The sequence below is a fragment of the Phalaenopsis equestris genome, unplaced genomic scaffold (assembly GCF_001263595.1).
Source record: "Phalaenopsis equestris unplaced genomic scaffold, ASM126359v1 Scaffold000196, whole genome shotgun sequence".
Classification (NCBI taxonomy): Eukaryota; Viridiplantae; Streptophyta; class Magnoliopsida; order Asparagales; family Orchidaceae; genus Phalaenopsis; species Phalaenopsis equestris.
In genome coordinates this window covers 170,827-197,942 of record NW_018164638.1, presented here as the reverse complement: position 1 = coordinate 197,942, position 27,116 = coordinate 170,827, and the positions used below count along the sequence as shown (strand labels likewise).

Sequence of the window (27,116 nt, the reverse complement as noted above, 5' to 3'; positions counted from 1 at the left end):
AACACCTCTTTTAAGTTCGAAATAGTTTGCAAACTCTAAAAATTATCACCTATTTATCTCATTTTTCTAGTAGATATGATGCCACTAGATACCATTAAATCACCTTTCTATCATCATTAATTGATCAAGGATATTGAAGTATACCAAAGAATTGAACATATCTAACCATACGAATACAAAACTTCTATTAACGATTTGGTATAAATACTCGATCAATACCCATAAAATGTTGCACAAATTTGTTGACTAGTGGTAAAAAAAGTCATATAATGAACCACGAGCTTGACCTTGGTAAGTAATTAGAACGTGTGCGTGCACATTTGGGTGGGACAACCACAAGGGCTCTATTAAATAAAGGAAATATAGATTTTATAAGTGCCCTAATTACTATGAGTATTGGACTTATTTGCACTTTATATTAATAAGTCAGCCCTATGTCCCACCACCGCTTTTTTAACTTCTACGAGCACAATGATAATCAATGAACAAAGAATCCTTGTTTCGGTATTTCATGCATATTTATTCGGACATAAAAATCTTATTTCTTTTTCCATGTGCGAAACTGTCACTCTGCAAGAACAAGCAATATTAGAAGGAACAACTTGCAGTGTAAACCTCATCCAAAAATACTATATCAACGTTCAACAACAACATAATAAAGTTTCAGTATGGCCCAATTATGATAAATTGTACCAATTCTATCATAGCATAAAAATCTAAAAGTAACTAGTTTATTCACTACCATGATTTGCTAGGATGGCCACATCTGATTGAATAGAAAATTTACTAATTTAAAGACTTCTAATTACTATGTAGGTCAGATCAAGCTATTTTAATGAGGCCATCCATTTTGGTTTTAGATGAAATAATGGCTCATTTTTCAAAGAAGAGTATGTTCACATTTGCTGCAAAAAAGACATTGAGCTTAGGGCTATCAAAAATGATTGTTATTCGTGAAAAACTCATAAAAAAATTTATGTTTGAATCTTTCATCAAGTAGGCAAGTTCAATGACAATAGAAATTTTAAGCTTGGATTATAAACTAGCCAAACACAAATAAAAACTTCGATATCACATTCACCTCATTTTGGCTTGAAATAGTTGAGAAATTATATGATTAATATATATCATTAAATTAAATATTTAACTAATTATATAAACCATGAATTTGTACTGCTCTATTTGATTTTTAGTACATTTATTTTATTTTATTATGTTTTATCTAAAAAAATAATATTTAGTAATTCTTTAAATAATTCAAACTAAATACGAGCCTCACATGAATAGAAAATTTTGAACAAATAAAACATGAGCATGCTATGAATAATTTCAAACACAAGCAGATTTTGAATAGATATTTTTTCAAATAAAAACAACAATTAAGCACGCACGGGCTTCAATTCATTTACATTCTTATTTGGGCTCAAAATAAATATTATGAATATTTCCTTATCCCATCTATTTGGGGTTAGCTCAAACTGGACACAATAAACTAATCCATTTCAACTCCCAAGCCTCCCAAAGCCACTTATTTAGAGTACTTTATGCTTCATGGAAGAAAAAGACAGAAAACAGGAGGCGCAAGTATTATAAACCACTACTCAACAACAACACAAGTATATATGCAAAGACTACAATTTGCAAAATGACGTGGGGGAGCCAAAAACAAAAAAAAGATTAAGAACTTTTCAGCAAGTCAAAATGGAAATACTTGATTTCGTTAATAAAATGAAAAATACTGCCAACATTAATTGAATGGTAATCTAAAATATATTCTTTCTTTACTCCATATGATATCGGAGTTAACCCATACCACGATACAAGATACAAATTTACTACTCACTTAAAACAAGGTTGCAATGAAGACTTAAAAAAATGAAAGACAACACTCAAAGCAAAAACACAAAACAAAGGATTACAACTAAAGACTCAACAAAGAAGACGCAACACGCTTGATGAGAAAGGAGTCCAGTGAGGGGGGGCTGGATTGGCGGTTGCGGTGATGGCTGAAGAGGTGGGGGCTGCTGTGGAAGAAGTATGACGGCAGGTTGGCGATAGTAACGTTGTCGAACCGCAGTTGGAGAAAAGAGGGAATGTAGTTGGAGGCTGGATCGGCAGCTGCAATGAAGGCCCTGCTGTGGAAGTATGACAATAGCTAGAAAGGTTCACCAGCACTTTCAGAGCGTGGATAACAAGCGAAAAAACACTAGCAGCGATGGGAAAGACCGAGACAGCAAGGTAGTTGTTATAGGGGTGTCGGTGGGTTGCCGATAAGGGCTGGACAACAACTGGAGGAGATCCAGGAGGAAGGAGCAACGACAGCAGCCATGGGAGAGGGGCTGCGTGGCTGGACGAGAGCAAAAAAGTGGTTAGCAGTGGAGAAGGGCGGCGGTGCTCGGGTTCAGAGTTGACAGCAAGGAAACAAACGTAAGGGGAAGATAAATGTCTCGTTGGGGTCAAGCTACAGTAGGAGCACTACCGAGACCCTTGAAGATGGACACCGCCTCGGACAAGCAACAACCGGAACAGTACCTTGACGTCCGATACAGCTCTCAAGGGGGAAAACACTCAGATAAAATTGAATTCAATTTTTCATAAAAACTCCCCCCTAACTCTAAGCACAACCTCTTCTATTTATAAAGAGACATGACCTATCTTAAGAAACTTTTAAAATAAGAAGAATAAAAATCAGCTTTCAAGTTTTAAGAAAGGCCTTTTAAAATAGGAAAGAAAAATAAAAATAAGATTTCATATTTTAGGAAAAAGCTTTGTAAAATAATAAGGGAGAATAAAATCAGATCTCATATTTAAAAATTAAGATTTAAATTTAGAAAGTGCCTAGGATGGAAAATAAGAAAAGAAGGAAAGAGAAGAAAAGGAAAGAAGAACATAAGGAAAGAAGGGGAAAATGAAAGGGGGGAAGAGGAAGGAAGAGGCGGCAGCCCTCGTCCCCCAATCGCAGCTTTAGTTTTCCAGGGTTGGGGGAGCTTCGACCCCATCTGTCGAAGCTTTTGGTTCCTTGTATTTAATACTGGCAGCACCTGGATCCTCATGGAACGAAGTCCCTTGGTAGGTCGATCATGTTGGTGTTGTCATTCCATAACACATTCTGGTAGAATAGGTAGCCGCCCTTTTTTGGCACATCTTGAGTGGGAGTTTCACATAGAGGAGGGTTCTCGCAATGCAACTCTCGAGGCATTACATTTCAAATCTTCGTTTGCCCTTCTCATGCCTAACATGCGATGGTTGAGTCACAAGATTGTGAGGAGAACTCAATTCGGGGATGAAATTTGTGGTAGGCAGTGCTACTATTACTAGCGGACACTCAGGAGAGACATCTTCAGTGGCAGGACTTGGATACCATTGAAGAACTTTCATCCCGCTCAAGCTCCTAGGGCACATTTCAAAGCTGAGGTTCATCCCTCCTGCTGGACATCTGTTGATGGGTACCCTTCTGAGCTGAATCTAACATCTGAAATACTCCTCGTATTATTCCAGACATGGAACAAAATGACCCCTCTTTGGACATGCTAGACCTCCCTCCGTAGAGGCAACATAGGAGGGAATCTATAAATTTGAAATATCTGCATTTTCCTTATTTGTGGTGACTCTGTATCTGATGTCGACTCCTCAAACTCATAACACTTGTAGACATCTCAGGTCGGTCCTACTAGTGTTCCTCTGAAAGTCTGCAAAATGCTAGCTCGAGGCACCATAATCTCATACACTGTTAGACTGCACATTATCTCAGAGTTACTACCTTCTAGAACTGTGATTGTTGCCTCAGTTGGAATCTCTATCTCGGGGTCAACTGGATTTGACAACGACTCTTCCTCGTTGGCTGGAAAATGAGAATCCTTTATGAAGTTTGTATATTCTTCCCGATCACTGTTCATCTCTTCAACTGGAAGTTGGTATTTCTCGTTTATATCCTCACCGGTCTTCAGTGTCTGCAGTGTCTTTACCCAACTTTTCGATAACGCTCGGCTCAGTGAAGTGAATCATTCCCCTGGTTGTGCATTCTACTTCAACATGTCCAAATCCGTTACACTTGCCACATTTTCTGGCTGCGATAGACTTGCAAATTGGTTTCACTGGATGGTTGCACGGGGGGTTACTTGGTGATACGGTATCTCCTCTTCGGAAGCTAGAGTCTGCAACTTTTTGCAGTAGTAAGTTAGTAGGAACCGACACTATATTTCCTGCTTCATCTTCATATTTTTTTCATTCTTCCCTTGGACTTTACAGGTCACAGTTGAGGGTAACTTCCCACTGATTTTTCTCTTCAATATCCATAAGCCTTTGTTAGAGGCGACAGAGTTCTCGTTGTATCTCTTATCGGGTAGGCCCAGGCATATTTCTCCTTATCGGAATGTTGATGATTTGGAAAATGTAAAAGAAAAAAAAAAGGAACAAAGAAAGAAGAGAAAAAAAACAAAAGAAAAAAAAAATTGGTGTGGTGGATTGGTTAAGGGAGGATACTAGAAATCCTAGGATGAGATTAGGGTTGGGTTAGCTCTGATACCAAATAATGTCAGAGTTAACCCAAACCACGTCACAAGACAAATTTACTATTGACTTAAAACAAGGTTACAATGAAGACTCGAAATAACGAAAGACAACACTGAAAGAAAAATAACAAAACAAATGATTACAACCAATGACTCAACCAAAAAATGCACAACACGCTTGATGAGGAGGGAGTCCAACGAGGGGAGGCTGGATTGGCGGCTGCCGTGAAGTTTGAAGAGGCGGGGGTTGTTGTGGAAGAAGCAAGACAACAGGTTAACGATGGTAATGACGTTGAACCGCAGCTAGAGAGAAGCGAGAACGTCATGGGAGGCAGGATCGGCGGTTGCGGTGAAGATCGGGGAGGTGGGGGCTGCTATGAAATAAGTAGAACAACAACTGGAAAGGTTCGCCTAAATCGGGTTAAAAGAGAGGAAAAAAGTGGTCACTTGCAATGTGTGTGGTGTTTGGTTACGTTTGGGCGTGATCACGCCTAGGCAAAGAGCTCGTTTTGGGGTTTAAGACCCAAGTTCAGCCGTTTAGCGCGCGATAACAGATCAAATTTGATTTAAAATGATAAATAAAAAATTTCAAATTGTAAGAGGCTCTCCTCGGAGTGGAATTTTCTAGACTCAATTTTTTAATGATTCGAAAAAAAATTTTGATCATTCATCCAATTTTTTTAGTGAACGTGAAAATTCTCACCGTCGAAATTTATTTGTTATGAATACATTTATAATTGTTCCAAATACATGGCTTTTATCAGAATTGTCTTCATTGAAGTGGTTTCTAAAAAAAAAAATTTTAAGTAATCCCTGTTGTTGATTTCTATTCCGATTGCATGGTAAATAAGTAATCGCAGCCTCTGGGATCTTCAACCTATGTTGTGAGGTGGTTCACATGAGGATTTTGACGAGCAACGACGACATAAGATGTCGAACCTTCGTGATATACCGTGATACTAAGATTATTGAATTCAATAGGGGACCCACCGCCCAGAGGCGAGGTTACTTCCGTTTCTAAGAGGGAATAAATTTGGGAGACATCATGCATGTAATGTGCACAGAAAGATATCAATAAGGAGACAACCTTAGAATCTTCAAAAAGTTCTTTGAATGAAATAGAGATCTGCGCGTTTAAAAGCTTTCAAATGGGGGTGAAATGTACCTCTAATCAATTCCAATGGAGCAGATGGGAATACGACGATCAGAGATACGGGATAGGACCCGAAGATACAAATCAGTTTGATAGATCCATAAAGAGTCTGATAGGAAGATGGATAATTCAACTGATCATAAAAGATGGAGAGAAGAACAAGTCTCCAATGGAGTTGCCAGAAAAAAAAGAACTTGGTGGGATTTTTTTTTACTCACCATAACTTTTTGAGAGACTTTTTATCTAAATGACCTGGTACGACATTTCAAAGAACAATATATCTTCTCGAATAAAGAAAAAAATTATCTTAAAATGGGTCTGACTGTGCGGATGGAGAATGCCTTCTTCAGTCTACAGAGCTAGGTTTTTCTTTTTACTCTTACCTCACGGGTGTAAGACAAGGCTTATTTTAATTATGGGGTCTCGTTATTTACAAAGGCAAACCCTCGTAGTTAATTGCATATTTAGAGTCGTGAGCCCTAAAGAAAACTCTCAATTAATGTGATGAGTCTGATTATCAGAGATCGAACTTTCATAATTGAAGTGATTAAAAGTAGATGGTCCAAATTGAAAAAATTAAGCTAAAGAAATGAGACTTACAGTCTGATGACAATGTTCCATAAGAAAGACCCCAGAGAGATTTGAAAGGATCTAATAATGAGTTTGAATTGATAAGGTCAATTTAAAAGATAAATCACAGATACTGGATTTGACTGACCGAAATGGTTGGAAACCCTAAGCTAAGGATAGATTTAGGTAAGAAAAGATTCCTAGATGAGGAGTGAAACCCTAAACTCTATAAGGAATTCTATGGGCGGACTAACCTAGGCTTTGGAAATAGCATCCCTAGTCAAGATGCTCATGGCCTTCTGTCTTCTCGGGAATATTGGTATACGTCGACCATCACTAGCTTCATAACCAAGAATCCCCTTTGAATGAGTAGCATAAGGCTTCATAGTTTCGAAGTAGTCTGAAATACCTTCGTCAGTAACCATGGGTTACTTCATTCCAAGTATTCCCCCTAGTCTTAGCAGGTAAGTTTGTTGTTTTACATTTCATAGTCCTTAACACTAACTAAGGTACCTCGACTAACCTAGGCTTCTATACTTAAACTAACCTGGGTTGTATGGCCATCGGTTTAGTGCCTAAGTTAGCTAACATAAGGTCTGTGTCAAATCTATCTAGGTTATGTTCTCATTCTTTATTTGAAGTTCACATTTTAATTTTTTCTTGTTTTAATTCCTATGTTTGAAACATAAAATAACACACATACTTAGTTTTGAATTAGACTTGGGCTAGGGTTGGACTGAGGTGAGTTAAATTTCTAACTTAGGTTAACTCAAGATTGAGCTAAGGTATCATATAAATCCATTGATTTAGGTCTAGATTAAACTTAAGCTAGCTTGACTTGACTCGGGTTTAATTTGGGTTAACCGGATTGAGCTCGGTTTCATTAAGGGTGACCCGAGTTAAGCTGGGTTGACTGGGTTTGGATTGTTTTTGGTTCAGGTCTGGGTTGGGTTGGGTCGGGTTTGGGTTGAGTCTGGGTTAGGTTTAGGGTTTGACTACAACTTGGGGGTTAGGATTAGATTGGGTTCGAGTCAGGTCTAGGTTGGGGCATACCTATGTTAGGCTTAGGGTTTGACTACAACTTGGGGTTAGGGTTAGGCTGGGTTCGCGTCGACCTGAGTCGAGCTGAAACACAAATCTAATTCAAGGCTATTGAGTTTATTAATCTAGCCTAAAATCAACTTAAGACTTACGAATTAAAATACTTAAATTAAAAAGAAACTAAGCAAAAAGCTTACCGAAAGAAGGAGGATGATCGGAGGAGGCTTGCCGGAGAAATGTTCTTCTTTCTCTATCTAAATTGTCTGAGGTAAGTGTCGAAGAGTTGGGATGTCCCAGAGAGTGTCGAAGACCGTCTATTTATAGACTGGGAAAGAGGTGGTGGAGCCCCTTGTAGCCATTCGATTAGGTGGCGGGTCGACAACCATGATGAATCAGACAGTTAAAGAGTTACGGATCGCCTCCAACGAAACAGTTCGACGGTTCATGCTTTGATACGTGGACAAAGGCCACAAATTGATGGTGTGTCACGCGAAGTGGTCACTTCAATTATACATGGGCGTGGTCACACCCAAGCTTGGCATGACCATGCTGAGAAACTTCCGAGGCACTTTTGGGAGTGGTCACGCCCAGGCCTGGAGCGGTCACGTCAGGCCAAAAAAGAGCAAATTCGGTTTTTGGCCAATCTGACTGCACCAGACCAGAGGAAAATGTTTGTGCAAGTCCTATGTGACCAAAAATTAGGTCAACATACACATTGTTCTCAAGATGAGAAAAAATGAGTGCTCCTCCCCCCAGCTGTCTCTATTTCTTCATTCTCTACCTCTTCGTCAAGCATTATGAGAACTTGTAATTTTCAATTCTTGCAACGATGTCCTGAGGTAAATATCTTATCACACTGAAAATATAAATAATTAGCTCGCATCTTCTGAATCTCTGTCTCTGTAAAGCACTTGAGTGTTGTCCATTATTCGTGTCATGTGCAGCCTCCCTCTAAAATTCCACTGTTTGAGCTTTTGGTATCGTCATGGTTGTAGCAATTCAGTACGGTGTTCCATCTATGTCGCCCCCCAGGCCTTCTTCATCTAATTCTTGTTCTCTACCATCTAAGCTAGCTCCATCGTCTCTCTCAATCCTCGCGGTCTCAATAGTAGGAGTGATGCTCATATGTTGGGCTTTAGGTACTTAATGAAATTTTCCTCCAATCCTGCTTCGAAAAACCCCCTCAGTCGTCATGTCAATAGCTCAAATCACTCAATGTATTCCATGACAATCCCCTCCTGAGTCAAGGCATAGAATTGCTTGGGAACGTTCCAACAAACAATCTTGGAATTGCTCCCACGAATGGATTGAGTATCTAGCCTCCCCCACTGAAACCAGGCTAGAGCTTTCCCTTCCAAACACAACCCTGCCGCCATGAGTCTCCATCCCCATCTAGCCCATTCACCGTGAAGTATCGCTCAGCCCAATACCCTCACCCATGCGTGTCTTCCCCCTCAATGATCGGCATCTTTAACTTCCTAACTCTAACATCTCCACCCCAACTTCCTATTTTTTCATTGTTTCCCCCAATAATCGAGGGTGAAGCTCCCTCCTTCAATCCTAGCCATATCCCCTCCCTGCTTCTCTCATTTCTTTTCTGTGCACTTCCACACCCCTTTGCATAATCTCTTCACAATGTTTCAGCCCAACTGCCTCCATCAAAAATCTTTCCCCCAATTGGAGCCCTAGGAGGATGTTCTTGAAGGTGAATGCTTTCCTCCTCATATTCCTCTCGCCCGATCCCTTTTCCTTTTGATTTAGCCAATGAATATCCAGTCAACCTTTGGTTAAGGTTTGCAAGTTGAACTGCCTGCAGGTCTTGGATTGCATTTCAATAAGCTTCATCATCATCTCCTCTAAGCTCTTGAATCAATTGTCAATGGCAAAAAATCTTTCCTCTATACCAAATTTATGTTGCCTCATTTCTTCCTCCAATTTCTTATACAAATCATTTATTTTCTTAGCAGCCATTACGCCCAAGAAAATTTTCAATCACAAAAGCAAAAAAAAAAGTACCATAAAATCCCGTCGTAGGCTCGGCTAGCTGGCACGGTTCAGTCAAGAGTAGCACCTCATATGCTGCAATCTCGTCTGTTTCCTCAAATCGTGACAATATGAAGAGATTTGAATAAGATAGATGAAGAACTGTATGCAATGATTCAGTTGGATTGCAACAAGCTCGAGCCTCGATTGAATTGAATGCAAGATGTGACCTCGTCGGCTGCCCAGCAAGCTCAACTCGCGCGGATCGAGACACAATTAAAGCTTGTGGGTCTATGTTCGTCATGATCCCTAGCGCTTCCCGTTTTGTGGGGTCTTGGAGCATTGTACGCCGCGATCCACAACAAGCTCAACTCGTGATTGTATCGTGCTAGTGTAATCCACGATCCTGTCGGTCCAAGAGACGGTAAACACAATCCCTTCATTGGCTTCCCCTAGGTGATCGATCTTTGTACACCGTAAACCTTCACATCATCTCTAATACACAAGGTTCAGTCACGAAGCGTGGTGATCTCCCAAAATCGTCACTATGATACCAATTTGATATGATCCGCCCTCAAAATCGACACGCTTTTCCACAAAAATTATGGCAAACATAATATTTCTTCAATAAATTAGACAACTCAACAAAACTATAAAGATAAACACCTATAATTTGAGAGGTAGGCGGTCTCTTCCAATCCCTACAATTCGAGAGGTAGAAAATCTCTCCCAAACCCTAGAAGTAAGACTAATAACTCAATCTCATACATAAACATAACCCTAGATATAAAAAGTCTATTAGTACCCAACAACACTAATAATAAAAGACTAAATTGCCATTAGGCGTACAAAAGACCAATTTGCTCTTAGGGTCAGCGCCAACATAATAACATACCACACAATACATATCTATTTACATATAACACCCAAAATTGATGTATACACTTATAATACCTTCGTGTCATAAGCCTATGCATGAATAACACGTGTACTTCATTTTTAAAAATGCTTTGATGGTGGTTTTTTTTGTGTTAGACACGTAAAAACATAAGACTTGTGTGGTATGTATGTAAATGCCCCTAAAATTTAAACTATAATAATTACCCACAGCACAAAGGTAAAACAGACCCTGTATCAACCCATTAGGACCTTTGGAAGATAAAGAAAAAAGTGAAAATAATACCAAAACAGAACACAAGGAATGCAGAAGCCAAAAAATACTAAAATATAAGTACCTACCAAAGCATAACAAAAGGCTTAACATATCCCACATCATTGTGAAAGAGAACAAAAAAATATGACGCCAAAAAACAATGCACTTATATATCAACCTCAAAACTTAAGAAACGCTTGTTCGCAACAATTCAGGAAATATAAATAACAAAAATAAATAAATGAATTGATTCGGATGAAAGGACAGTTACCTGCCAAAAGAAATTCCCCGGAAGGATGAAAAGATACAGATCTCACATTATGAGTATCCTGCATGAATTTGAGGTAAAACCTAGTGAATTCAAAACTAATTCGAAGTATTGAAAACTACTGCAAAGCATGCATACCGCACGATTCCTATGCATTTGCAAATCTAACACCTGAACTTTACTTATTACATTTATACCACGATTTCTTTCATATCACATAAACAATATCACCATTTTAAGTTCTAAAAGGTGAAAAACACTTTTTCATGCATAGATAAGATCGCATGTAGGTAAAAATTGAAGTTTAGCTGTTAGATATGTAAATAAATAAGAATTTAGTAAATATGAAAATTTTCCTTTTTTTTTTTTCTTTCCAAAGGAACTTGAACATTACTTCGTATGTAAGATAAGATGGAGAGCAGAGTAGAAGAGGTGAGAAAAGTACCTGAATGACCCTAAATGCTTTCCTTGCAACCGTTTTTGAAAAATCAAAAAACCTGAAAACATGTAAGAGAACATTGTATGAAGTGCCGCCAATAGAGCTGACACAAATAAGAAGCAAGAGGAACTAATGTTCAGATTTTTCGAAATAATATCACAATACTAACTTCTTAGTTAGACATAATGAATTGAAATGTCCTGCACGAATACTTCGACTATTGTTCTTAAATTCACAGATTAAAAATTTCCAAACAAACAATTAATGAATCATTTTATTGGACTTTCCCAAGTACAAACAAAAGTGAAAAAAAAAAGACTATAAGCATTCCATAGAATACATTAAGAAGTACGCTAAATATCAAGGCAAAAACTTGACACTTGGCTACATGGAAGCCATGCAATACTTTAAGGTTATTGATGCATTATCAACAAGAAATAACAACACAAAATGGTACGAACACAATTAAATTTGATGTTTATATTATTTGAATGACAATGATTGCAAGCATCCCGTCAGATTGAAGTGTTAAGCCAGCAAGCGAAACCAAAAATACCAATACAGATAATACAGCAACAACAACAAACCTTTATCCCAAAAATACCATAACAAATAAACTGTCATAATTTTTTATTAAAAAAAAAAAGGAAAAAAAAAGAAGGATTGTGCTTCATTTGAGATGACGAGCTAGACACATCGGCTATTTTAGTCCCGGAGTATATAAAAGTGTCAATTTAGTCAGGCTCTTTTAACGGGGCTAAATAGTCCATTTTGGGACTATTTTAGTTCATATTAAAAGATTACGGGGACTAATTTGACACTTTTATAAACTCCGGAACTAAAATGGCTCATTGCAAAGAGTCGGGGACTATTTTGACACTTCTATAATAAAAGTACCTCAAATTTTGTTCACCCTCTCAAAGCACTTGTACAAATCCTAAAGGTCATGAGTGATTTGCACCTTATGCTAGCATGCAAATATCACACAAAAAGTAAGTTTTAACTATAGAAAAATATGAGACAATGAATAGTTGTGAGAAAAGGTGATGAACAAATTAATCCCACTAAATCAACTAAAGGGATTTCAAGGAACCATCTCTTTATTATTCAAACTAAAAAGCGAAGTTCATATATAAAACAGCGAAACTTGACAAGTTTGTAAATCCAACTTCTCTTGTCAGTAAAGTCAAATAAAGTTAAATAATAATAATTATACAATATATTAGAATGCAAAGACCTGGGCATTGAACAAAGTTTTCTGAGATGGATAAGTTTGTGAGTTCATATTCATACTACAGTATTGCTGCTACGAAAAATCATTCCTGAACAGGAAAAAAAAAGTTCTGAATACAATGCCATGTAATCTCCACTAATGTAACCTTAGGATTTAAAAAATTTGGGCGTAGTAGGCAATGAAACGATTCATGCGCTCTAATGAGATTCATTCAAACTTAAATTCCCAAGCAAATATGATCAAGTATATGAAATGAGTGCCAGGAAAAGAATTGGCTTGACTAATGTTTAAGTTGCTCTTACAAACCAAGCCGATTTTCCATAGAAGTTGGGGCAAATAAATATTTTCTTTAATAACACAAAACAACACAATTAAAATACATAAGATAAGCACCTACAATTTGAAAGGTGGGCGATCTCTCCCTCACACCTACAATTCGAGAGGTAGGCGATCTCTCCCAAACCCTAACCCTAAGACTCAAGACAACAATCTCATAGCATTCCCTAACTAAACATATTAGCCTTATTTATACTCCAAAATAATAACTAATAAAAAAACTAAATTGCTCCTAGGCGTCTGTCTAACATTACTTCCTTCCAAAAAAGACACATTTTCCTCAAGGTGGAAAAAAAAAGAAATTATTGTTGGGTCAAGTTGTATGGCTCCCACATTGTGTCATCATCTGACGATCTATTTCATTCAATCAAAATGTCTTGGTGACCCTCATAAGTTAGAATTATCGTCCTGTGCACATCCTTCAGTGGTATCCAAACTGTTGGTACCTTTCTTTCAGTCAATTCGGGAGGATACTACAACCCCAAACAACTTGTCAAGTAGCTCATCAGTCATCGAGATGGAAATTTATCAAATATTATTTCTTTATTCACTGTCTGATAATCCACACAAAAACACCAACTACAATCCTTCTTCTGAAAGAGTAAGAAGGGGCTCACACTATTCTAGATGATCCCGACCTCAAACATCTCTCGGATCAATTTCTCAATCTCGGCCTTTGTACCTACGGGTAGTAGAATGAGCGCACATTAATGAGAGAAACCTCTGATCTTAGGATTATTGTACGCTCGAGTTAGCTCCCTGCTCCTTTGCTAGATCCCGTCTGCATCTGTTCGTCCCGCCATTGAGGTGTTATATTATTCCTTTCAAGTGTTGTCGCTCGAGTCTACTCCTGATTTCTACACTCGATCTTTTGGCCGCAAATCCACCTTAAGCAGTGATGATGCCCTGATGCAACAAGAATCCTCTTATTGTTGCAACTCGCATCCACTCCAGCACTGCTGCTCAACTTCGAGGCAGGTGGAGTCCATTTTGTGTGAAACATCATGATCTTCTTCATTATTTCTTCTAAGGTCGTGAATATATCATCCATGGAAGAGAGACACACGTCCACCCATGATTTCATTTGCCTCGCACTTTTCTTTAATTTCACCTTCAAGGCATCCACTTTCTTAACCGTCATTACTCTCGAGATAAAAAAGAAGGCAAAACTCTTGTACGCTTCAATCCCAATGTTGGCAAAAGGGATTGTTCGGTCACGAAGGTGTCCCATGTACACTATGATCTTGCTAGGCTTCCCAGCTAGTTAGAACCGCGATCATTCCTCTATAGCTCCGATTCTGCTTCCCCTTGGCGTCCCAAAACGGGTCACAATTTGAGGGAAATCAAGAAGGAAATTCGAACAGATAACAGCTCATCACAAGGAGCCAACGAGATAAAATCCATGGTTATGACAGTAGAGGGCAAATTCATTAGCACTCCACTGAAGGAGTTTCTAGAGGCTTCGCTCGAGAGGATGGCACCCCTGAACAAACACATCGAAGGAATTTAATCGCCGCAAGCACAGAATACTTGACCAGCTAGAGAAGAGACAAACAAGGGAATCAGTTACGAAGCATGTTCCAGCTATCCCAGGGGATGAGATGTTCGAGCAATCAGTAGGGGATGTTTTACCCCAGTTTGCAATAAGACAGTTAGCGTCAGATTCCATCAAAGGCCATGCTCTCCCTGTATACGGATCTCTACACTGAATAGGCAATTTAGAAAGTTCTCCCAGCAGTACAGAAGGATGAGGAACATCCGGACGCGGAGTCATATGTTCCGCAGTTTATCGAGTCGAGACAATTACAAATAATTTCTGAGGACGAGTTGGAGAAATTATGGAAGGTTCGAAGGCAAAACTTCGAGCACTTCAAAAGAATACAAGGAAAATACGTTAACATTCTAAAAGGGTTGGAGCTTCACATCGATGTATTTTCTGAGTACAAGTAGAAAAAGATAGTTGACTGCGTTTTTAGTTTAAGAGACAGGGCGTGCAGGCCATTTGAGAAAGATGACGTATCCGGAGCCCCAAAAAAGGATGAGGGGCAAGGTCAGGATCACTATTTAGTGCGGCTGCTGCTACAATTTTGTGTATTGCAAGATGTATCTCACAGATGAGTGACCACTTTGGGTTCGATCGATCGTCTCGGGCCAATCTCCCTGTCCCCGATTGTTTAGTGTGCTACAGATGTTCGCTTAGGTGATCGTAGCATCCAAAACCCCCTTTGGGATACAAGGTGAATATCCACACCTGTTAGAGCATTCAGATTGTTTTTAATCACTTAGTGAGACACATATGTTCGCTTGAGCGATCTCAGCATACTATCTCATCTTTGCATCTTACATGTGTGTCACTTAGTCTATTTAAATGACAAGTTGACTCGTTTAGAATGCATGACCCGCTTGTTGGCCATGATACTTAATCAAACATTGCTTGCGAGTATAGCTTGACGAGCAATGCGAGTTTGGGTATTACGATCAACTCGCGTATGACTGTACTAAGGTTTCAAGGGCTCTAAAGTATGTCACTTGCATGTTACAGACCTGCTTATAATGGTCCTATTTTAATAATATAAAATGGATATGTTTCTATTATGTAGTATCTGTCATTCTTTTTAAAACTATAAAAGTCATATGTGAGGCCACCCGTTTTAAAATGTTATCTTCTCAATGACATATTTTAGATACCTAGGATTTTTAAAATGAGGTCGATGTGGCGACCCCATCAAATTCATACACTTGACTATACCCCTGCACTGTGGTGGATGGTGTGCTAGGCTAGGACTAGGGTTCTAGATAGTCTTTCTCGATGACTTAACTATAGTTTTCTGCTAATTTGGTTGTTTGGTCAGGCATCACCTTTTCATATGTGGTATGAACGAGGCCTCCTGCAAAGGTATGAGCGAGGCATCCCCCGTGGCGCCAGAACTCCTCCAGCCGACAGGCGCATCGATGTGCCTTCGAATTCAGAAAAGCTAGGAGAACAAGAAGAGTCCCCTCGTTCCCTTCCAAAGAAATTGGTAAATTACACAAAGGCAAATTACACAAAGGTTATGAAAATACATTTCACATACGAACAAACAAGAAGATAAGTAATACCAACCTTCATCATCCCCTCGACAGACCTGATTGAGTCGACCCAACTGCGGCCTCTGTCGAACGAGAAAGAACCGCCTCTCCCACGAGGCCTCTTCAAAGCCATCCCCTCCCCAGCAACTCCCTCCCGAGCTGCTCCCTATCGTCGGCCAATCTTCACAGATACTCGGTCATAGTATCGACACCATCCAGACGAATCATTCATTCGATCATGTTGGGGTCGAGGTACTAAAACAAAGAGAGCATTGTCCCTCAATCAACACCTTGTGATCTCGAACATTCCCGGGCAGAGTCTTTACTTTCTTCACCCCGTACTCAAATGCGGATCCTCCATCTGCACACGAGGCAACTAGAAACTATTTCTTCACCCCGTACTCAAATGCGGATCCTCCATCAGTCTGCACACGAGGCAACTAGAAACTGTCTTCCAATCCTTCACCTTATTCTCAAGCCCCAGCAGTTGAATCTTGGTGCCGACGGCAAACTGAATGTAACATCACGATCAATCCAAAATAAGAAGAAATGATTGAAGAGTTTGATCGACCACAGGATCTTCATCCTCCAGCAGAAGAGCACATATGTCATGGTGGCGGCGATCGAGTTTGGAAGGATCTGAGCAGGGATGATGCCATAGCGGTTGATTATTGAACACAACTCTCAACAAACGATAGTCGAATGCCCATCTTAAAATGATCCTTGTAGAAGACAATGTCAGGAGGGAAGTCACCCGTAGCCTGTTCAAGGCTGACGACTGGTCGCGGGAGAATTGTGGGATCCATAACACAACGATCCTAGATCTCCTCTACATCCACCGCAGAAAGAACTGAAACCTCTGTAGCAGGAATTGAAACGAACGACTCTTGGGAGTATTTTCGAACCATGGAGCCTATGACACTAGACAGGAAAGAAGAAGAAGAGGACGACAAAACCCAGAGAAAGAAAAAAACGACAACGCAACCCAAGGAAAGAAAAGAAATGAAGAAAGAAAAGAAACAAGAGCCCTCAGCAATTGCGCGACCACATATGTATGTACATACAAATGAGAAAGAATAATTGGAAGTCAAAATGCCACAGTTGCGACTGATGCGACGGAACTATATGTCATCTAACTAAAGTAATCATTGCTAGAAATAGAAAAGTATTTTATTTTATTGTTTTTTTATTTATATGTATAAAATAAGAGGGAGGACGTCACGTCGAACCCTCGGTTACAGCTGAGGAAGGAAAAATCTGACATAGCGATCGTTCGCGGCTTCGCCCGAGACAAACCCTCGATCGCGAAGCCGCTCACACATACTCATCGCCCAGCCTAAAAGGTCATTCTAGTTGTCCCTAAACTAAGCGGCGATGACCTCTCTAACGGCCAACAACTCCGAACACAGACGCGTAACTTCCCCACAGTTGGCAAGCATCTCCTCTCGAAAAGTCACGAGTTCCTCGCGCAGTCCAACAACTTCGCTCTCCACCTGGTCAACCCTCTCAAGAACCTCAATGATAATTCCATCACTGTCTCCTTGAGGGTAGCCCATGAAACGAAGAAAACACTCTTCCATCTCAACAAAGCGGAAAAGTATGAAGTAAGAAGACACGCAGAGCGCTCCGACACTCTTCCATCTCAACAAAGCGGAAAAGTATGAAGACACGCAGAGTGCTCCGGTTGTCTCCTCCCTCGCGGCATAGGAAAAAACTAGACAACCAGCACCCTGGCCTCTAGCACCCGAATCCTCGGCATCCCTCTCAGCACCTTGCTCTAATGCACTCAGTTCCGCTATATCTGCTCCTCCCGCGACAACCTATCCCACATTCGTCCCCTCGATCGCAACTTAGTCCACCACCGCCGCGTCATCTTCAAGACCAACATCAACAACTGTCAATACAAAATCGACAATCAAGATCTCAGTTGCTGAAAAGAGAAGCAAAAAACTCTTCAAACTACATACCAAGAATTCAACCCCATTCAGATGTGGCATGAGAAAATGTCCTCATCGGCTTTTTCTGGTCCTCCACCTTCACAAGCAAAACCACTCCTAGTCCGTCGAAGCCATATCTCGGCCTCAGCCGCCGTCTCCTCAAAATTCCTTTGGGGAACAGCGGCCTCCGCAGCCACCTAAACGAGCAATCTTTGTCCTGCACTAGGAACACTCACCCCTGGCAAGTGTCCAGCAAGATGGTCGTAAGGACAGCCTCTAACCTATCCTATAGCCTCTCCCAAGGAGGGCCCGCAAGAAAACCGGAAGAACCGTGTCGACTCCCACGATCGTCGACTCCGAGCTTGAGCACAACTCTCTTCCTACTCACCTCTTTCGTGGATACCTCACCCGATGGTTTGCACTTCACGCCTAACTTGCGAGCTTGCAGTCGCATATCGCTCATAGCTTTGAGGAGGACATGCTTATCAGAAGGCAGAGCTCCTTCGCCAAATATCGTGAAAAACATGTAAAGAGAATACGAGATAAAGAAGCTAAAAAAGACAGAGACGGTGCAAACCTCCCTTGCCCCAAAGCCTATTTATAATGGTTCGGGCATGAAAATCCAAGAAAGTCTATTATTGTGCAATAATATCATTTAATTATTTCATATGTGTTAAAAAATTCTTTTATCATCATGTACTAAACAGCTTCCAAGGAGCAAGAGAATCGAGAAACTAAATATGTACACATAAAAATATGTCAGCGCGAATCTCAAAGTAGATGGACGTCTCAGGAAGATGCGTGATCGAGCGTAGCCTTCGACAATCGTTTCCATATGAGAATTGGCAAAGGAAGCACATTATCCGAACAATTGGCAGAAGACACCAAGAGAAAATCCAGTAGAGCGGTAATCAACCTTCGGAACGATCGACGGGGAGCGCTCTTTTGAACTATATATAGATCGAATCAAGGCTTGTCAGGCGATCGGCAACCTTGATCGATCAAATTGGTTTTCGGCCTTATTATATGCAAATAACTATAATTACTAAAAAACTCCCCGTGAAAAGTTAATAATGAGGGGGCTAATATTTACTTTTGAAATATTGGGACCTAAGCCTATAAATATGAGTCCATATTATCAATAAAGGACATTATTTTTCGTCGGTCTATTAGTGTTCTCTCTCTCTTTTAATACTTCTTAATATAACAATTCATTCATTGGATGTGTTTTCCGGACATTTTTGGATTCAACATGTGGTATTTTTAATCATGAGTTTGAATACCAAATTGTTTGTAAGGCATTTTAAGCGGAACTAAGTTCTTACAATTTAGGGTTGAATTATAACATTTACATTAGTTTTGAATTTCCAACTTGCTTGAATTTTTAAAACAAAAATTTTCTACAAGGTTTTCAAATTTTGTGAGAAATGATTATAGACAAGAAGAAATCAACATTGGGCAATCGTAAAGATCCAGTGTGGAGACAGTGTGCAAGTTCATGTAGGAAGCAATAATAAGACATGTTTACTTGAAATGTAATTCTTGTGACAAGATAGTTAAAGGAGGTGTTACAAGGATGAAGGAGCACCACTCTTGCTCACATAAAAAATGTGGCACCGTGTGTTAAAGTGTCAGAATCAGTCAAAGAGGAAATTTAATCTTATATGAATAAGTCAGCAATGTAAAAGTATCTTGTACAACAACAATTTGAGAATAGAATTGATGTCGACTCTTATTATAGGAGTGAGCACAGTGCTAAGGATTCTTCATCATCTCGACAACCGATGTCTAGTAGAGGTCTCTTAGATCAGTATGTGTTGAATGTGGAGGATGATAGGGGTCATGAACAAGGGGCTAGCCCAGAAGATGTCTATGGAGATTTGTTGTAACTTTTTTGACTTTACATAGTATGTTGGAAGCTAGACAACCATTGAAGGCAATATTCACTTCCACTAATTGACTCATGGTGCGTTTGGGGCGGGCGGCGGTGCGGTGCCGGTGCGGTGTCGCGCCGTGGTTTTTCTTGTTTGACAAAACTGCGTTTTGCCTGCATTTTCAAAAAGCTGCAGTTGATAGCTGTGTTGTCCCACCACGGTTGGCTACCTTTGGTCACTGCTAGAAGATGCAGTCTAAATTTTTCAAAAAGATTTTTTGTAACTACCACCGCAATTTTTTAAACAGTTGCTTCTTCAAACAGCTATTGCTGCCCCAAACAAACCCTAATGTCTGAAAAAATATTTTAAATGAAGGTTCTTGTTCTAGTGTCACATTTGCATTAACAAACACTAGGCCGATAGAACAAGTTTTGAGGATGTTGAATGCAGAGAAGAAACTAGCTATGAGTACTATTTACAACGCAATGGATGAGGACAATGAGTTAATAACACATAATTTAAGAGGAGAAGATGGCACTTATAGAGAGATTTGGAATTTTATTGATGAAAAATGGGAGCTTCTACTTCACTATTATTTGCATGCAACTAGATATTTCCTCAACCCTTAATTTCAATATCCTAAGAACAAATCCACATATCTTGAGATCAAATTGGGGTTATATCATTGTATGGATAATTGTTGACCCAAAAGAGAGAGCAACTGCTCATATTCAACTTGTTCCATTTATGAATAATGATTTCTTTAGGGAGCGACAAAACAAGCTAAAGATATTATTACAAAATACTCACGAGGTAAAATATTAAATATTTAATATGTTAAATAAAACAAGTATTATCAAAGCGCTATTATTTTAATTTCTAATTACATAATTTTCTTTCACATATAGTTGAATGGTGGATTCAATTTTGGTGATGGTACTCCAAAGATCCAACGTTTTGCTATTAAAGTATTAGGACTAACATGCTCGTCATTTGGATGTGAGTGTACTTGGAACACACATAATCAAGTTCATATTAAAAGGAGAAACCATCTATCGACCTTGAGGATCAAATATTTGGTGTTTATCGTGTACAGCAAAAAAATGAAAGATAGAAATTTAAAAAGAAGGAGAGAGATATTTGAATGATGACGAGGATCCTTTGTTACGAGAAGATATGCTCTCATATGATGAGAGTTTTGTAAATGAGGATAATGTGGTCACACCAATTGAGTCACAACAAGATCTAAACTGTAATATATTTGAGGGTGACAGAATACAGGTAGCAAATCCAACACTAAACAAAGTATAAAAAGAAAAGGTATTTTTAAAATTAAATTATTTGACATTTTCTTCAATGTTAATTTTCAGCTATTTAATTGATTACTCATTTATAATTGAACAGGGAAAAGAAAGATGGCTGAGGTTGAAGAAAAGAAAGAAGAATGGGACAACTTAAACTCAATTGACGAAGAAGCAAGGAAAAAAATATATATGTTATGATGATGATTCCAATAAAAACCCTTAAATGATGAGAGTGTTGAAAACTTTTGATTATTTTTTATCTTATTTACAACCATGGATGATATTATGTTAGAAAACATAAGTGAAAAGTCTTTTATGCTAAACGTATCTTATATCTTATATATTTTGTGCAATTTATCACTTTTTAGCATGATATGATGTTAATATGTTTTCCTTTCATAATATTATAAATGCCTCAATAATAAATTGCACAATTTTAAACATTGATGCAAATACAAGGAATTGGGTGGTATGTATGTAAATGTCCCATTAAACAAACAATCTCTGTGCAACTTGCATTGCAAAACATCATGCCTTTGGTGTTGACTGCATTTTGGACACGCTTTGGATTAGCTCACTTCATTCTAGACTATTTTGATAATCTAGCTTGTCCAATATTCCATAACACGACTCCTTTGCCTTCTACAACTTGGTGACATGTCAAAACTTATACAACCCAATGTCAGTCTGGCAATCCAGTAAAACATTTCAAGTCCGCTAGCTCATTGGCCTACTAGTATCAATCGTAGAATTGTTGGCTATATCCGAGTAGTCGGCTCAATTGTCAACCTGTCAGCTCTAGTCAATGCAACTGAGCGTTGTGGCATCCCTTTCTTGTGCACCTCATCAAACTAAAAAGCAATCCACCGTTTCAGCTCTTCTTATGTTATCACAACTAGTAGCTCCCCTTATTGTTGTTTCTCTCTTAAGTCAACCTCGATTTTCACCTACAACCAAGACAACAAGCCTTTATTTATCATCCAACTACTACTCTCCTAAAATTCAAGAAGACATGTCCCCTCCCCTTTGTTTCCTAGGCACACAATTGTAGAGGGCTAGAAACTCTTCTCACTCTCAGTGAACTCTCCCATTTAATTATCCCTGGCATGTACTTGGGGTTTCCTCCTTTGGCCTATATTAACTGATAGTTCATATGAGCATTGCAATTTTAGTCTTTCTGGTTTTGCTTACTTTGCTAAGCTTCCGACTCACAATTTTTTCACAACACTTCAATGCTTGCGAGAAAGACCTCTCCTACACTCCTATCTCTCCTCTACTACGCCTATCTTATCCTTTTATCATCACCTATAGAGCCATTAATACTAATCATAGTTTCTCTCACCCTCAAAGCTTCAAAGTTCACGTGCCTAGGGCCTTTATCATCAAGCAATTGTCGCCCGAAACCTATATATGAATGTCTACAATAGTAACACACTCATTATCCATGTAGACTTGTCTTCCAAAGATCCATCATCTTCCTAACCATTGTCTCTACCCTCACTCCAAAGTACGGAAACCAAAGTTTTCACACCTTACAATTACAACCCAAAGGAAGTACAATCATTTATTTCTCCACCATGCTTTCCTCTAGGGTATGTGCTTTCCCAACCATCAGAGTCCCCCAACTAGCAACCTTTCATTAAGTGTCAAAATAAGTAATGAAAGATCCATCACCCGTAAAAAAACATGGGTTTCTTGAAAGGATAACTCAAAATCACATGAGGTGGAAAACCTCTATGCCAAAGGAAGTTTTCATACCTTACAATTACAACCCCAAAGGAAGTACAATCATTTATTTCTCCACCACGCTTTCCTCTAGGGTATGTGCTTTCCCAACCATCAGAGTCCACCAATTAGCAACCTTTCATTAAGTGTCATAATACATGATGAATGATCGACCACCCCTAAAAAACACGGGTTTCTTGAAAGGATAACTCGAAACCACATGAAGCGGAAAACCTCTATCAAACTTATGAAGCTAAGAGAGCCAACCCAATAGGTATTGCACCATTTCTTGTTTACACACTAGCCGTCTAAGATGTCAATCGTTTGAACATTTTCATTTAAAATCATCCAGCATTTGCTCATTGCACACTCACACTCTTGGCCAAGATGCCATTCATACACCTGTTAGTTCAAAAGACATCGCCCGCCTCCTGCCACACTAGTTCCAGATTCATCGTGCATGCACCGCTCACCCACCACCTGACGGCTCATTCACCTGCAGTCCCCCAGTCTACAACCTTGGACAATCTAGAGGCAAATCTTATCAGGCTCTGGCACCAAGCAAATGTTTTGTATGTCTTAGGGCAATTTAGTCTTTTTACTATTGCTATTGTTATGTACGAATAGGCTTATTATGTTTAGGGTTAGGGTGAGCATTAGATTGAGTTGTGAGTTGGTCTAGGTTTTGGGAGAGATTTCCTACCTCTAGAATTTTAGGAATTGGGAGAGACTGCCTACCTCTCAAATTGTAGGTGTTTATCTTTGTTTTCACGTAGAGTTATTTGATTTATTGAAGAAATATTGTATTTGTCTGAAAGGCGTGCCAATTTTGAGTTTGGATCATACCAGCAAAGTACCTTGATATTAAAGACAAATCTCATCGTGCTCTACCACCAAGCAAAGCCATCACCAGGCTCCTGCATACTAGTTCCAAATTCACTGTCCGTGCACCCACCACCCGACGTCGACAGCTTGAACAATTCTGACACAAATCTCAGCATACTCTGACACCAAGCAAAGCATCCCAATATTATTAAGTCACAACAGTCTTTAAATCCAACTTGTCACCTCATGTGTGGTTTAGGCAAGATTATATGATGGAGATTCAAAGAGGGCATCAAAAATAATGTGCAAAAGAAATATAATGATGTGTTCAACCCTTTTAAATGCCTATCATCTAAAGCCATAATATTTTTGGAGATACATTATAGATTGGGTTCATTAGCTCAAACTCAATCTCTGATAATTATTTCGCACATTTAGGTTGTGTTTGAGGGAGCGGTGTGGTGGTTGTGCCCACCGCACTATCAGACGTTTGGCAAAAATACATTTTGCCAGCTTTTTCAAAAAACTTCGGCGGGAAACTGTGTTTTGTAACTTGACTTGGCTAAGTGTGGTGGCCGCTATAAAGCTATGGTATAACTTTTTTAAAATAAAATAAATTTATAATAGCCACCGCAGCTTTTTGAAAAATAATTTCTCCTACAGCAGCTTCATAATTTCTTTGCAGCAGCTATCACAAACAAACCCTTCGAGCCCTAAAACTCCCACTGGATTTCTACCTAGCTAATGTAAAATAATCATGTTTAACCCATGACAATAGAAAGTGATGCCAATCTAAATAGGGGAGATTCATTGGCATTCATTCTTAAATTCATCATGAGGGTACTGCAAATGAAAATTGAATTCCATGAGAGAGGTGATTTGAGGAAATTAGGGAGTGAGAGAGTTAAAGAACAATGTGCTAGAAGGAGGCAAAATGTTGGTATAAAGATGAGCATTTTACCAATTTTTTTATCATAATATTGGGTGAACTCGAACAATTATTTGTGAGGGCAATTAGAGTCTTTTAGATACTAAAGCTACATCATATAAAACTCTCCTAATTTTATGGTGCAACAACACCCCCAACTCCCCGCTATTTCGGTGCACATCTATCCCTGTTCTACATATTTTCATATTCATCCATATCCTTATATTCAACGAAATTTTGGCTAAAGATTATTATATGCAAAGAGTTTGATAATGATAAGTTTATGTTCGTCAGTATTCCAGCATTCCAGCGCATTGTATGCAATCCAAATATTAGCTTTCCACAAACACTGAATTAATAATTTGCAGAAATTAATAGAAATGAAGAAAGAAAGAATGGAAGTTTCAAATATAACAAACTAACATCCATGTAGGAAACTAAAGTAGCAATTGTGCTGATAATTCAATAAAAAGATTAAGCATGGACATAAGCTATGATTGCAAAAAAGTTGCATGCTTCCATAACACGCAATGATGGTTAGAAATTTAGACATACTTTATGGTGTTATCTTTTGCACCGGATATCAATATCGTGCCTTGTGGATGAAAATCTAGATCATTGATAGGCTGCAAAAGAAAGGTAAAGGGCTTAGAAATATTTAAAGTTAGTGATTTTTCTCTAATGAACACGTTAGAATCTGATGAAGCAGACAAATTAACATGATAAAATGTTATATACTCGTGTGTATTTAATAATAACACACTTTGAAGGGTCATCTAATAATTTACTAAATATTATAACTCATGTTTAATCATTTCACAGCCATCAAAGTAATGAGGTGAAAGGATTATAGCTATTTATACTTGTTGATTTTCCTCAAATGAACATGTTAGAATCTGATGAAGCAGGCAAATTAACATGATAAAAATTTAGACTATATACTCATGTGTATTTAATAATAACAAACTGTTGTAGTGTCATCTAATAATTTACAAAATATTATAACTCATGTTTAATATTTCACAACCATCAAAGTAATGAGGTGAGTTCACAAAGCAAACAAGAAATTTACTCAGAGGAATGCTAAAGTGTTGATGACAAGAAGACTTCAAGCAAGTGTAGTGAGTCAAAGGGATTCATTGTATATTAGTAGTTTGAATATCGTTGGAAACCAGAGTGGCGAACATAATAATAATTGAATTCCAATTTCATCATTATTATTTAAATAAATATTTTAAGTATTTAATAAGTAAACTGATAGTATCACTGTCGCACCATTAGAAATGTTATTTAAGCTATGACTCATTGAAGGTTGTAGAACATAGTTTTCATATCACATTGGTTTATTAGTTAATTGTACAGTATGATATGGATCTAATAATTATAAAATCTTATCATATGATATGGAATATATAGTACTATAATTATATTGTATGACGTATATCAATGTTGACCTCATTTTGAGGTCTTCCTTACTCTTTCTTCTAGAGCTTAGAATCTAGCCATAGGACTTTTCTATCGAGTATCTTAGAGGATTGGTGTTAGGATCCACATGATGTAGAAACTCAAATAATCTCTTAACTCTTTTGTGAAGCCTCACAATGGTGGTCCCAAGCCATCCCCATTTGGTCGTCGAGTGGTTATGATTTCGAGCTGTCACCATCTCGTTAAGTGGCTAAGATCATGTACCATCACCACTGGGTTGAGTGGCTAGAACCAACACGTCGGGGCCCGAGTAGAGTTCCTATAGGTTTTAAAAGCCTTAGGACACACATAATGACTTTAGTACATTCGCACACACAAATATCACAATTCGCATCACCTACACCTGTAAAAACTTCACAATTAATCGAAACATAAGTCAATTTTTGAAATAATCGATCAAGAACACGAAATTTGAGGACAAATCGAATTTGACGCATTTTTACCCGATCGTCGACGAGGTTGTCCAGACGACCCCGGATGACGAAAAGGACAGCGCCGACGCGTTTGGAGCGTCGAAATTACCTGGAAAAGACATCCATTTTCTTGGGTTCTTAGCACAAATAAATTGCGCGCAAATTAATATGTTTAAATAATATAACTTAATAAAACAAATAACAAAATAATTAAAGAATAACAAAATCCTTGTTTTAAACCTATTTCACCTAACTCACGCACCCGATTCAGCCTTTCCCTTCTTCGATCGAGAGTCTCAGGCGTGCCTTAGCTCCCGCGGCTCGTCTCCCCTTTTCTTTCCCAATCGTGGCCCGAGTGGAGCCCTAGCTCGCACGCTTCCCCCTCTTCGCGAACCTTCTGGTTCGACCCCAGCATTTGACTCCTCTTCTGCGTAAGCCGCTCGACAAAACAGCTTGCCAATCGCGAGACTTTACCTGTCCGACTCTTACTCTTCTCGAGGTAACCTCCCCCTCTCCCTAGATGCGATTCTTCCTCTCCCGATACCTCCTTCGGCCACTTAACCGTAATAGGTAAGTCCCTCCCTTTCTTGCTTACCTATAAAAAAAACCTAGTTAGGGTGAGGTTTGTTAGTTGAAATTTGGAAAAAAGGGGGGAGGTGTTGTTGAAATCATTTTTGGAATAGTGTTTTTGCTGCACTCAAATTTTTGTCTCTTCTTATTTTCCTTTCTTTAAGCTAGGCAAGGTATGTGTGGCTTACCTCCCTCTTTAGGTTAAAGATTTCTCTCTTGTAGCTGCAGTTTTCTTTTATTTTTAGCTACCTGTCACTCACTGTTCTTTGCTGGATGGATTTGTTCTAGCCCTAAAGCT

The 27,116-nt window shown here is 38.8% G+C and overlaps 1 protein-coding gene across 4 annotated transcripts in view; it reads right to left on the bottom strand.

Annotated features, from left to right (window-relative positions):
- Nucleotides 1-27,116, bottom strand: part of LOC110022526 (cleavage stimulation factor subunit 50) — a 65,086-nt gene that overhangs the window by 11,224 nt on the left and 26,746 nt on the right. For all 4 annotated transcript variants that reach the window (XM_020721511.1, XM_020721512.1, XM_020721514.1 and 1 more), the window contains 3 exons: nt 24,906-24,976; nt 11,125-11,176; nt 10,683-10,740 (listed from right to left, as the gene is read on the bottom strand). In XM_020721511.1, coding sequence (XP_020577170.1) covers nt 10,683-10,740; nt 11,125-11,176; nt 24,906-24,976 — 181 coding nt within the window. The remainder of the gene's footprint in view (nt 1-10,682; nt 10,741-11,124; nt 11,177-24,905; nt 24,977-27,116) is intronic.